This window comes from Convolutriloba macropyga, chromosome 12 (genome assembly GCF_964194025.1).
Source record: "Convolutriloba macropyga chromosome 12, txConMacr16.3, whole genome shotgun sequence".
Classification (NCBI taxonomy): Eukaryota; Metazoa; Xenacoelomorpha; order Acoela; family Convolutidae; genus Convolutriloba; species Convolutriloba macropyga.
Genome location: NC_134479.1, coordinates 40175460 through 40189721, shown reverse-complemented (window position 1 = coordinate 40189721; position 14262 = coordinate 40175460). Strand labels below are relative to the sequence as shown.

General features: G+C 35.2%; 1 protein-coding gene across 1 annotated transcript in view; it reads left to right on the top strand.

The window, feature by feature from the left end:
- The first annotated feature begins 3928 nt into the window (after positions 1-3928).
- The window catches only part of LOC142351150 (protein phosphatase 1A-like), a 28889-nt gene continuing 18555 nt past the window's right edge, over positions 3929-14262 (top strand). The window contains exons 1-4 of the mRNA XM_075403266.1: positions 3929-4106; positions 4224-4608; positions 9202-9432; positions 13640-13770. Of these exons, the coding sequence (XP_075259381.1) occupies positions 3954-4106; positions 4224-4608; positions 9202-9432; positions 13640-13770 (900 nt within the window). The 5' untranslated portion in view covers positions 3929-3953. The remainder of the gene's footprint in view (positions 4107-4223; positions 4609-9201; positions 9433-13639; positions 13771-14262) is intronic.

Genomic DNA, 14262 nt, shown 5'->3' with positions numbered 1-14262 from the left:
TTGCACAAGATATAACATGGAGATCAGAAATACGTCCATATCCCACTATATGTCCATATGGTGAAAAATTTACCCTATCACATGCTCTCCAATTTGTGAATACACACATGAGAGACAACGAGATCCAAGACACCTTTGCTAAGATCTTGCATGACGTTTGCTATGATGTCGAGGGTGAGCCGACTTCTCATTTGATCCAAGGCAACTCCTTTATACATAAAACTATTAGCACTGAGGAAAACGCATGACTATACATTAAAGCGAATGACCTATACGGTTCCAGGTTCAGCCTTTATATCTTTGACGTGAAGATCTTCATTCCACTCGCCAAGTCATGTCAGAAGAACTCCGTAGAAGAGTAAAAATGTATGGGTTGTTGTAGTGCCTCAGGTATGAGCAGCGAATACTTGACGTAGAGAGGAGTAACTTCGTTCCGCTAGTGTGTTCCTGCATGAGCGGCGCAGGACCCTCCGCAACACGCACTATAAAGCAACTAGCTAAAAAATTGCTGAAAAGAAAAAACAAACATACTCGGACGCTGTAACATGCACACGCACAAAAATAAGTTTGCTCTCTTGCGCAGCGGTATTTTATGCGTTAGAAGATGCCGTGGTTCCAAACGGCCGACTGACATTGATAGTTCTTGCAGTGCCATAGTGCGGGAGGGGAGACTAGATTCATAACAAATTAACTTATATAGAAGTTCAATTCTCATGACGCTGCTCTAAACAAGTTTTAGTGCCTTTTTTAAAGTTATTTACGATAGAGTGATGTCTAAATTTATATAAAAAATTAATTCTCATGACGCAGCTCTAAAGGAGCTAGAGTGCCTTGTCTTTAAAATTAAATACGATGCAGAAATAATTACGATGCAATAATGTCTCATAAGTAGGAGGCCACTACTCATCCATTGGATTGTCCTACGCGGCTTAAGAGCAAACCACATTTGTTCTTTTAGACCATAATGGAAAAATTTTGTGGATGGGAAAGGTTTATTAGGGATCCTTTCCTTTTAACCAATTGTTGGCACTGTGAATTCAACTACGCTCAATAGTGTACCCGAGCACATTTTGTGTTCGTTACTCTATCGTGTGTTCTCACCTGTTTTCTCTGTAACAGCAATAAAATTTTATACAGTGGTATTGGTCAGTCTCTACTAAAAGCTCCACCGTTGAGGTGCGCTGCGTCGTTATTTAAATGAAAACTCTGGGGTAAAAGCTTTTAGTAGTGCGTCTGTATTCCCATGATTCCGTAGAAGAGTACAAATGTATGGGTTGTTGTAGTGCCTCAGGTATGAGCAGCGAATACCTGACGTAGAGAGGAGTAACTTCGTTCCGCTAGTGTGTTCCTGCATGAGCGGCGCAGGACCCTCCGCAACACGCACTATAAAGCAACTAGCTAAAAAATTGCTGAAAAGAAAAAACAAACATATTCGGACGCTGTAACATGCACACGCACAAAAATAAGTTTGCTCTCCTGCGCAGCGGTATTTTATGCGTTAGAAGATGCCGTGGTTCCAAGCGGCCGACTGACATTGATAGTTCTTGCAGTGCCATAGTGCGGGAGGGGAGACTAGACTCATAACAAATTAACTTATATAGAAGTCCAATTCTCATGACGCTGCTCTAAACAAGCTATAGTGCCTTTTTCAAAGTTATTTACGATAGAGTGATGTCTAAATTTATATAGAAATTTAATTCTCATGACGCAGCTCTAAAGGAGCTATAGTGCCTTGTCTTTAAAATTAAATACGATGCAGAATTAATTACGATGCAATAATGTCTCATAAGTAGGAGGTCACTACTCATCCATTCGATTGTCCTACGCGGCTTAAGAGAAAACCACCTTTGTTTTTTTAGACCATAATAGAAAAATTTTGTGAATGGGAAAGGTTTATTATGGATCCTTTCCTTTTAACCAATTGTTGGTACTGTGAATTCAACTAAGCTCAATAGTGTACCCGAGCAAATCGTGTGTTTGTTACTCTATCGTGTGTTCTCACCAGTTTTCTCTGTAACTGTAAAAAAATCTCATATAGTGGTGTTGGTCAGTCTCTACTAAAAGTTCCACCGTTGAGGTGTGCTGCGTCGTTACCTAAATGAAAACTCGGGGGAATAAGCTTTTATGCAGAGAAGTAATTGTCAATTAAGACTTAAATTGATTAACTAAAATGAACGTTTTCCATAATTGCGTTACACATCAGATTTAAAAAATTAAATGAAATCGTCTACAAAGTATATAAACTTGTCTTTGACTATAATTCTAAGAAATGAGTTAAAGTAACATCGAATTTTTGAATTTATTTAGAGTTAAAATTAAATTTACAACATTTTATTTACACTTATTACACAAAAGTCAATTCATTTTTCATTCCAGTTTTTATAAAAATCTCGGGTGTAATGCTTCTCTTCCTGAAAAGGGATTTTAACTTTCATTCCAATCTGTTTTCATTTTTTTTTACTTTTTGAGGTTGTCAAAATTTTTTGAATTTAAAAAGTCAAATTTTTGTATTTGAACTAGTACTTCAATGTCAATTCCCGCCCCCGATACTCATCGGGCGTATTTAATTGCGGTTTCAGCTTTTTGATGTAGATCACTTCTATTGTCATTAGTTTTTCAACCCCGCGACATGCATCAAGAATCTCCCATTTTACGTTTTGCGTTGTACCACAACATTCAACAGGGTGTTGTCCAACAGGGGAATCCTTCTTTTGATGCTATGAAATTCTAGTGGTAACATGTCGGCTGGTTTGGCCAACATAGATGGAACTGCATCCATTACATGTAACATTATATACCACATGGGATTTCAGATTCTTATCAAAAGGTGATTTCAGGGTGGGCAAGCAGGTTCTTAGCTTTCTTGTTGTTCTTAGTGTACTTGCAAAATTTTGCGTGATATTTCCTCTGTTTTGAACAAAAAACATAGGTTAGGCTCCCTATTGTTAAGACCTTTAACTGTTTTAAGATGTTGTTCATTTTGGGGTGGTTTTGATGTGAGCTTTTCCTTCGTGACTATTTTATCCAACGTCTCATTAACAAAACAATACTAGAGGACCACTCCGATGGGTATTGATTTTCAGTCAAGATCTCTTGATTTTTTTAAGAGCTGCATCAAAGGATTGCCAGTCACTGGTCGCAATAAAAATCCTATGCACAGTCCCTTTAATCACAATTCTCTTATGTTGTAACGGTGCACAGCTACGGAAATTTAGGATTATGCCAGTATCAGTTGATTTTTGATACCAATGACAGCTGATTTTTCTATATTCGTTTAGGTTTATGTTTAGATCTAGGAATGCCAGTTCTCCTCTTCCGTTTGGTGTCTCAAGAGTGAATTGTAAGTTCTTGTGAAGAGAATTTGCATACTCACGGTAATCTAGAGGGTTCACCTTTACCGTGCACACTATGTCATCCACATACCTCTTGAATAATTTCAATTCCAGTGTGTCCTCTTTTCTACTTTCTTCTGCACAATAGGAACAGATCCAAACAATCTCCTGGCTGGTCTTATATTCTGTGTCAGTGATAACCTTGGCATTTTGCATGAAACCAGTTTTTGCATGATTCGCACTTGACTCCTTTCCCTTAAAAAAGCTTTTAGTTGTGCATCTGTATTCCCATTTTTCACTATTTTGAAGGCTTATCCGAAGGATTGCATTTTTTGCGCGAGGTACAAATTCTTTCATTATTCATAAAAGAAGGATCCCGTCCTTTGGTGCCCCCTTGTACGGTCTGCACCTCAAATTATAGAGTACGTGCCAATACCGTAAATCATTATGTAAAATCATTGCACGTGCTGCTGAGAAGCTGCTTTTATTATGCCCTCATTAAGATGGGGGAGTCACAAATCGAAAATAATTTGAAAAAAATCAGTTTTGTGACTTTTATTTTGTCTAATCTATCGCTTTTGAACTGTTACCTAAAATAGCTTTTCTTTTCAGTAGATACCAATGGGTGTTTTTCTTGATAAACCAAAAGTTGAAAAAGAAACTTCAAATGGAGAGGGCAATGGTTTACGGTTCGGTCTTTCAGCAATGCAGGGTTGGCGGACCAAAATGGAAGATGCCCATTCTTGTGTTCTCGGACTTCCTTCCGGGTTAAAGGTATATCCATAAAATCGAGTTTTATTGTTTGTTCCCAAAAATTGCAAAAATTTGCTGTTCTACCAAAATTATATAGTCTGTTATTATTCGAAATAGATAACAGAAATTTTTGTTTAGGACTGGTCGTTTTTCGCAGTTTATGATGGACATGCGGGAGCATTTGTTTCTAATCACTGTGCAACAAACCTACTTGACGTTATTACAAAACACGACGCGTTTCAAAATTATGACAGTGACAAACACGATGATGCTACAATACGAGAAGTGATCAGACTCGGCTTTTTGGAACTGGATACATTGTTACGTCAGACGCCCACAATAACGAACGGAGAAGAATCAAGTGGAACCACGGTTTCGTCGTGCTTGTTATCCCCTACCAAAATTTTCTTCGCTAATTGTGGAGATTCGAGGGCGTTGATTTGTAAGAAAGGCAATGTTGCCTTCAGTACCAGAGACCACAAGCCTCATTTAGATGACGAAAAGAACCGGATTGAAGCTGCTGGTTCGTATTCGTTCTCTTGATTCATATTCATTGAGATTTGAATATGTTTAGTCAAGATTCATCTTCTTGAATTCGTTGACCTCTTAAGCAGACGATGTCAACTCATCTAATTGCTTAGTGTTAGCTTTTCTCATACGGCTTGGCCTTATTTGCTTAACTTCTCGTTTAGAATTGGAGTTACATATTTGGTGTCAAGTTTCATATATCACATTGATTTGGTAGTAAAATGAAGAGGCAAACAGTAAACTCTATGCTAATGAAATTGTGGCTCTTCAATTGTGATGCCAATTCAGTTTCTGTGCATCGACTTATGCGAACTGGCTGGGAGAGCGTTTGCAGTATGATTTCGAACTGCCAGATTCGTTTTTAATAGCCGCAAAGCGATAGCTGTCGCTATTGACCTCTTGATGTTGTTTACGACTCGAAGAGGAGTATTGGTTTTCTTGAGGTTTTTACGACTCGAAGATGAGTATTGAGATTCTACAGTTTTTTCAGCTGACGCAAGTTTGTTCATGACTTGAACTTTTGACTTTTGTTTTTGAACATTGACTTCTGTTTCAGAACGTTGACTTCTGTTTTAGAACACTGGACTTTAACACTAGCTAAGCTACTAATACATAGAAATGCTGGAACTGCTTATAATACTAGAGGTGAAAAGGTCATTATGAGACGTTTTCTTTCCTTAACAGTCTCTTCTCCCTATTCAAACTACCGAGACCTACCCCCATCCCCCAACTACCCCCTCCCCCCTAACTAACTTAACCTTAGGGAAGGTTAAGTTAGTAGTTTTATTGCACAAGTTTACGAGTAGTTTCCGGTATACTACTGGCTATTTCACCGGAGTTACTATTGGTTCAAACGGCGTTTTTCCTAAAAGCGAAAGTGAGTAAACTTGTCGTGCGAACAAATGTTTTCTGACATCGAATGACTTTTCGACCTTGAAGTGTGTTTTTTTGAAATAATGGTTCTTATAGATAACTGTTTATATGGGTCTTTTCGTCCATTTGGCTCAATTTTTTTGCTTATTTTTTGTTTTGCAGAAATAATTTTTCATCGTTGCTACATTAATATAAAGCTTTCTGAAATAGATTCCACAACGTTTTTGAGAGTGTAATACTGCGTTTCAAATGACAAATGGGCACACATTTTTACAATTTTCAAGTAAAATTTTTAGGTTACTTCTTTTAGGTTAGTAACTCTTTTAGGTTAATTTCTTTATTTTTGGATATTTGAGTGGACAAGTTTTTTTTTCAAAAAAATGTGTATATGGCAACGTCCCTTCTACAGTTCACGAATTGGACGCTTTTATAATTGAGGTGCTTCGTTCTTTATTTTAAAATTTGTACACATACTAATCCGACTGCGGCGATTTGTCTCAAATGTTTGTTTTTTTGGTTAAATTACCAGAAAAAAAAATTCTGTGCACTGGATTTTAACTGCGTGTTATTAGTAATTGTTTTTCTGGCGTCAAGTCTTTGAATATCATTATATTTGTTTCATAATCTCAATTCGAATAACATTTTGACAATTTTGCAAAGTAATTCAGTTCACAATCTTTGTTTTGGCAATTCTATGCAAACAACAGAATGGCTATTTAATTATTCAAGCTATAATAAAAGCTGTAAAAGCTAAATAATAAATTGTTTTTTTTTGTATTCCGTTTTTTTTTTTGAAAAATTAAGAAGTAGTCTTTTTCTTCTGTTTTTTTACAATGTGTCAGTGTTCTCCGTACTTTACTATGTATCTTTCCTGCAATCTCCTAAGACCTATAGTTTTTTGTTTCTGATTTATTAATGATTTTTAATTATTGAAATTATTTCAGCATCCCATTCTTTTAAAGTTTTCAGTTTTTTTCAGAGAGAAAATTTATTTTCGCTTTTGTTAAGTGAGAATTTTTCTCATTTTTCCTTGAAATTGGTTCCATTTAATATAATGTAGCTTCAAGAGTTTTTTTGGAACTACTTTTCAAAACCTGACTGTTATTCGTTTTCTGCGATTTGTTTTGAGGCTAGTTTTTGTTAATAAATGATTATTTTGCTTGAGTATTATTCTATTTCTTTTAATTTATTTTCATGATAATTTAAATTTTGCAACAGCTTGTATTAGTTTTGTCTTTATCTCCAGCCAATGCGAAGCAAACCTCATTTTTATCGTAATTGCTGTGACGCCAAAGAAAGAATTTTTTTCTTCAGTACTAAGGTTTGTTTGTTTTTTGAATATTCTTCAGTTTCTAAGAATTTTATCTGCCTTTTGCTTTTCCAGTGCGAATTTTGCGCAGAGGGCTGAGTTATTCATTTGAAGCCGCTTATTTTTCTGATTCTATTGTTGCTTTGGCATTCTTAAATTTTTGGCACCTTTTAAAGTCACCAGATGTGTTTCCAATAATACAAAATTTTGCGGCATCAAGATCAGTAGAAAGCTTTTTCTTCTTTCAGTCAAAGTTATCTAGCAACATTTGATTTTTTGCGGCTTCCTTTTTATGGTTTATTGATTATATCGTAACTATTTTCATGTAAGCTTGTTTCAATGGCAAATCTTGGTCGTTATCACATGTAATTTTTGCCAAATGTTTAAATTAAATACGAGGCGAATAAGTGTTAAAACAACTTTTAATGGTTTCGGCTGCAGTTACGGTGTTGTTTGTGAAGCTCGAATGCTTCCAATCGCTTCTGGAATTCTTCCGGCTATGTGTTTTGTCGTCAAAGTTTTTGTTACGAGCATATGACGTCACAATCAGTTCATATCTGCTTTTTGTTCATTCGTCCATGTAATTTGGTCTGGTTTGTCGAAGTTGATAAAGTTCATTTGCAACATATAATAACTTTTTATGACTATTTTATGAGCTATATGTTTTGTTACTGCAAATGTAAACACAAAAATGATACTAATTTTTGCATTTTTTTTTCAATTTTCTTGCAAATTTTTGTCACTTTTGAGTTTGTCCAACCTCAGGGGCCATAGAACCTCTAGGTTTGATAATAGGTTACTGTATAGTATGGTAATGGAACGAATTTTAATGTCACGAAATCAAAGCATTTTTAAAAAATAAAACTTACATTTTAAATTTTCTAAAATTGTCATTTTTTTAGTTTGTCCAGCCTCAGCAGCCAGAAAACCTCCTATAGTTCCCATAATACATTAATACATAGGTTTTGTGGCAATTGAATTGTTTTCCACATTTTAATATCCCGAATTTTAACATTTTTTGTGAAATTTGCCGCAAGTTTTTGAAAACTTTTGTCTTCTGTTCTGTTTTTCTTGCCTCTTGGGCTAAGTAATCTCCTGTAGGGTTTCATAGTATATTAATGCATAGATGTTAGGGGCAACGGATATCGAATTTTTGCAAATTATTGAATTTTTTAAATTTTTCTGAAAAATATTGAGCCAATGAAATTTTTTATGGCTATTACAAATTGAGCAACATTTCCCTTAAATATGCAATTGTTTTCATTTCTTGGTCTTTTTCTAAGTTTATTGACTTTTATGGACCAGTGAAATTTTCTAGGTCTTACAGATGAGTTACTGGACAGATTCTAGAACCAAAAAGCTGTTTTAACAGTTTAAGATCGCGAAATTGAGAAATTTTCTTTTAGTTTCGCAATTTTCTGTTTTTTCAAGTACTTGTCACACTTCTCGATTTTCTCTATTTTTGTTGGCCAATAAACCTCTTTTTAAGGGTTGTGTATGGGTTAATGGATTTTCAATTTAGCAATTATTTTTTATTTAGTTTCTCAACTTTTGAGATTTTTTTTTGTCTGGCATTGTTCAATTGAGCTGCTGGTCATGTACAGTAGTTCTAAGTTTTTTATTCAATTCTTTTGGAACGTATTTGAGCACTTCTCCTGCTTTATTTTTACTCTTGGGAAGTTAATTTTTTGTTGTTTCGCGTTATTGTTTTTGGCCACACGTGACCTTGCCTCACTCTAATTCATTACTATCACATTGACTTTTCTTACTTTAATTCAGGGCGATAAGGTCAATTGAGTGTGTGTCACTCTAATAAAATGTTTTAGGAGCTGCTAATAGAAGCAGCAGTAAGTTATAGATTCATAATCAAAATTTAACAATCTCAGCATTTAATGAAAAGAATAATTCTTTTTTTGGTCCGTTTTTTACTATCTTTTTGAGCCTGCAGATGTACGAAGGCATCGCGGATCTTTGCCATCTATGTTGATTGGATACGATACATCTTATATCGTTTTTGATGCGTTTATAAATCAACATTGTGTACATTTAACAAAGTAATTGAATTCAAAAAGTTGTAGCGAAACCTGCCTAAAAAAAGCTCAAAAGACACTGATGAGAACTGATGGTTTCGTTGTTATCCGCAAGGTTCTTTAGACTTAAACTTTGAGTTCTATTTAGAGAACTGATGTTAATAATGAAAATTAAATAATATTGACTCAATATATTCTACCCTGCCGGAAATCCGATAGCGTAACAAAAGTTCTCAGTGGTAATTAGCATTTCATTGACTGATTTCGAAACAAAACTTATTTAAGTTGACTCAGCAATAGACAATTGTCGAATCTAAAAAAATAGGGCTTCCTGAAATTTGTTGAACCTGATAAATGTTCTTTTCAATTTTTCAAGGTGGAAGCGTAATAATGATGCGGGTAAACGGAAGCCTCGCAGTGTCACGTGCTCTGGGTGACTTCGAGTACAAAGACAATGCCCAGATGGCACCAGTAGAACAGCTGGTATCACCCGAGCCAGAAGTTACTGTCCTGGAGCGGAATCCAGATGAAGATGAATATATTGTGGTTGCTTGTGATGGTATCTGGGACGAAATGACCAACGAAGATCTCTGTGCCTTTGTCTCAAGTAAGGGATTTTGATAACAATTCATGATCAAGTGCTATAGAAGTTCTTTGATCAAATAATATTGAATTCATAGGATCAAGTAACATGGGATTTCTGTGATAAAATGTAAAATGAAGTGGAACTCTTATGATCAATTAACATAAACTGTACTTTGAACTTGTGTATTCTTTAATTCATACATAGCTGCGATACATGAGCGGAGCTGTTAACAGCTAATCTGAGCTATTTCTGCGAATAATATAGATCATAGAAATTCTGCGCTGCCAAAACCAACGAATACTATTTTTTGATTCTTGGGTAGCTTTCAATCCTGAAATTTTTGCTTTAATTTTTTTAGGTTACGTTTTTAATTGCTCTCAAAAGTTGTAGCAATTATATAAGTCCTGCGGTCTTTTGTCACGACGTGAAGAGAAGTAATGGTGATATATTTTTTTCCGGTGGCTTCTATATTATACGTTTTTTAGAGAAAGTCAAATGCCACACGTGAAAAGATTGTGTTTTGGTCAATCTGTCTAACAGAAATCAAAAGAAGAGAATTGAGTTCGGTTTTTGTTTAATAGCCGCCCTCATCTTCTCAGCCGGCTATTATAGCGCTCCTCTTTTTTTTTACAATTCAAAGAATTTGAATTGTATTGGGGCGCTGTCTTTTTTTTAAGATCTGTTCACACATTTTTATGATTTCTGAAGTCAAATTGAAGTAGTGATTTTGGTCATGCCGAAACAGGAAGTGGAGCGAAAAAGCGAGTGATTTTGCGGCGTGAAATTTTTTCGCTCTAAATTTAAAGTAGAGTGAGAAAACGGTGTTTGAACAAAAATTCGCTTTCTCGCTAGTGGTTTTTTGTTCACATGCGGCAATTTCACTTTGATTATTACTGTTTTTTCGATTTTTTAGATCGATTTTTTTCTAAATTGTTTTCCCAATCCATTCATAGTCCGTTCTAGGTCTAGTTTTCTGTTTAGTCAATGAAAATTCTTTGAATTGTACGTCAGGACTTGTCCTGCTATGTTTTTATACTTCGTCGAACAAAAAAAATGTTTCGCTTTACCTCATTTTTCCGCTTTTTCAACATTTTGCGAAAAATTTTTTTGACTTCTCTAGGCTAGTTTCTCTCTTCTCTCATTCTGCTTAAAGTGATTTTGAACATCAGTTGCTCAGCAAAGCAATGCAAAATGAACAGAGTCAGTATAAAAATTGAAGTCAGAAATAGAAACGGGATAAACCCATAAAGCCCAATTTTAGATGCCCGCTATTTGAACGTCGTTCCTATAGGTATTAGTTACCTCTCTTTGATGCCTATTGGTATTGATAGTAACCCCTGTAGCCTCTCTCTAAGAAACAGAAGTATGTTCAACTACGAAATGCCATCAAAATAAATCGGACTTAAAAATAATTTTGTTCAAAATTTTTTTTTTTCAATATCTATGCTTTCAATCCCAATCATGCTTCTTAGAATCAACGGCGGCTATTTTCCGGCAATCTGCCGGGTATGTTTATTCATTGTAAGCGGGCAAAAAATCTAGGTGTAATAAATTATTTGCTAAGTGAGCATTTTTTTGATCGCGTGCGGACTTTTCAAAGCATTTTTTTAATAGCCAAACTTCACCGGATAAAAGTTTGTTAAGTGTTTCAATTTATTACACCAGTATTAGTGCGTTTGGTAGACTATTTGATCATCTGGCAAGAATATTAAACTTTTAGGCGCATTTTTCAGCTATATTGTCAGTTTGCCCTGTTGTATGCTTTTTTAACAGTTTTTGTAATCTTTCATTTTTATATCATTTGGGGATTTTTTTTTTAACTTAGTTATTTTAGTTTTTTACGTGATCTTTCTATTTGATGGATTATAATTTTGAGTTGTTTATGTTTAAAAAAGGAGTAACGTTAATCAAATGTTGACCGTCTTGTCGCCATTATTGGCCTATTTAGTCCATCGACCGAGACAAAGAATTTATTAAAGGATTCCCAGATTGGTTGTAAGGTAGCTTTTTTAAAGCAGTATTATATCAATTCTTTTCTAGATTTTCATTTTCCCTTGGTTTTTCCTCGGTTTTCTCTTAATGCACTGTATCTTTTTTTGAATATCAGATGTTAGTCGGTTATTGAAAAGAGACTATCTGTACTGCAAGTTGATTTTTGTCAATAGTGGTTTCAGTGGCGCAACTTCAGAAAGATTTTTTTCTGTAAATCAATGTTAGCCTTTGTTATTTCTCTTGCTTTTGTTTCAAATTGAATACGAGAATTAATAATTACTAAGCTCATTTTTTTGGAGTTGATGGCTGAGCTTTAAGGAAATGTATACTTCGTGTCGGTTCCTGAGTCTCACGGTTTTTATTCAATTTTTCGCCGGCGCGATTTTTTGTCTGATCCTTTAACTTTTCGTCCTCAAAATAAGATAAAGTTCCGCCCGGAGGGCAATAAATTCTCTCGGTCAGATATTGCGCTTGTGAGTCTGTTCAATATTAGGTTGCAGTCATTTAGTCAAGCGTGAGATTTTTTTCTCAGCATTACCTTGTACAACATTGAAGTGAGTTGTTCCCTATGAAAGTGTTTGGAACTTCTGTAAAACAATAGTGTAACTTGCATTTTTGTCCTTTTGTGAAGTAGGTTAGTCATTTTGAATTGCCGCGATGCGATAGCTTAGACTATTGTTGGCCTTCTCTTGGTTTTTTTATTTCGTCATCACGATTTTTGTTACGAACTTATGACGTCACAATTACTTCAAATGTGCATTTTGTTCATTCTTCCGTGCAATTTCAACTGAATTGCGTGTGTGACGTCATTTTACAATCCTAGTGAAACGAGGTTTTTGATCATTCGCGTGAATAGGTTTTCGGTCACATGTGATTTACCCTACTCTCGAAAATTACTTGTTCACTCTGAAATTGACTTTTCTTTACTTTAATTCAAAAAGATAAGGTGAAGTGAGTGTATATAAATCTAATTGAAGGCTATTTAAGAGCAGCTATTAGAAGCAGCAATAAGTTATACAGGTCTTTAATCAAAATTTTGACATCTCAGCCTTTAATGAAGATAATAAATTTCTTTTTTGGTCTGTCTTTTTTACTTTCTTTTTGAGACTGCGGGTCTACGCAGCTATCGCAGCCATTTTGCTTGCAATCTGCCAGCTATGTTCTTTAGCTACACCTCATTTAGAACTCATAACAATGGTACCAAATTGACGTTTGATACGGTCCTTTTTTGCTGCTCTGTATGGCCATGAATAAAATGATTTTACCTGCTGTTCATCTATGTGATTTTTGGTTCTGCCAATATACTGATCAACAAATTTCGTGAGCGTCTGGAAAAATAGACTGAATTGGTGAAGTCCAAGGGCATTAAATTGCCGGTTAGTGCTCTAAAAGTTCTGCTTTCTCTAATAATTATATTCAGCCGAACTGAGGAGGCGCGAAATCATAATGTAAGAGCAATTATAGAGATTTTGTGACTCCCACTTCATCCACCAACGATTATGAGTATGCGTAAATTCACGTGTATAGAATTTTGATACCACTTATGCCCCCTTGGCTTTGTTTTTGACCCCTCAAGTCAAGGTAGACTACCTAAGCTCAGCTAGCGACAACGAAAGCCAACCCCTTGGCAATAGTCTGAAATTCATTTAAAGTGTGTCGTATTTTTATTTCTATTTTTAGTAAGACTTGTTAACGCTCCCTTTAGGTAATTTTTCTTTTTAATGCATTTATAAGCTGAAGTGTGTCGTGACGCGACGTCTTTCACTTCATATCAGAAAGTTTCGTGTTCGTTTGTTTGATAATTTATTTCGCCAGACTTGACAAACCGCTCTCAAATTAACTTTTGCTCCGTTTTATTGGGGGAATTAATGTCAAAAGAGGATAATCGATGAGGAATCTTGAAAACGTCCTCAAAAAAGAGATAAATAAGCGCGTCGAATTCTTTCGGATATCAGATTGTTGATACTTCGAGTCTGCAGCTTTTTGCTGACAATTTGCCAGCTGTTTTATTTGCATGTCCCCTTATTTGTGAAGTATCTTTGTCGTTTGTTTCCTTCAAGTTTTGACTTCAATTTGTAATAAAATGATTTGATAATAATACTTAACTGAACATCAATTAATTGCCTTTTTGAGCAATTTGCGAGCTACCCAGTGATGTGACCTTTGCTCTCTCATTAAATTTAATTAGGCTAAACGATTCGCGCTATCAGTATTAATATATGTAATATGTGTTCAGGTAGATTACGGATAACAGGTGATTTGGAGAAGATTTGTAATGATGTGATTGACACGTGTCTTCACAAGGGCAGCAGGGACAACATGAGCATCATACTCATCACTTTTCCAGCAGCACCCATAGTCCAACAGGTAATATATAATCTGTGCTTTTTGATCTGTTTAAGTAAAATATTCCAATCCAAGTAAAATATAATGACAGCTGGCTGTAGTCACAAGTCATGTTCAGTAACAAGTTTATTATTGTAGCCGTTGCTCCTTTAATGATTTTGCCGAAAAAATTTTTATAGGCCCCGGAATTCAAATTGAGCAAAGTTTTTATTGAAATGAAGCTTGAAATTCTTGAAATGAAGCTTCCCTGTTTTATTCTCGGAGATTTTAACATTGATCGACTGAATTATAATGCAGTGGTATCACAGTATCTAACAATTTTAGAGAGACATGGTTTTTTCCCAGGAAATAGAAAGTCCCACTCGAGTGACATGTAAATCTAGCACCCTCATTGACCACATAATACATAAGTGATTGGAAAGTTGATGCAAAAGTAGAGAAAGTCAGTATATCTGATCACTTTGCGATAACTGTCCAAATACCTGTAAGAAGTAGTTCCTCTGAAAAAAAAAA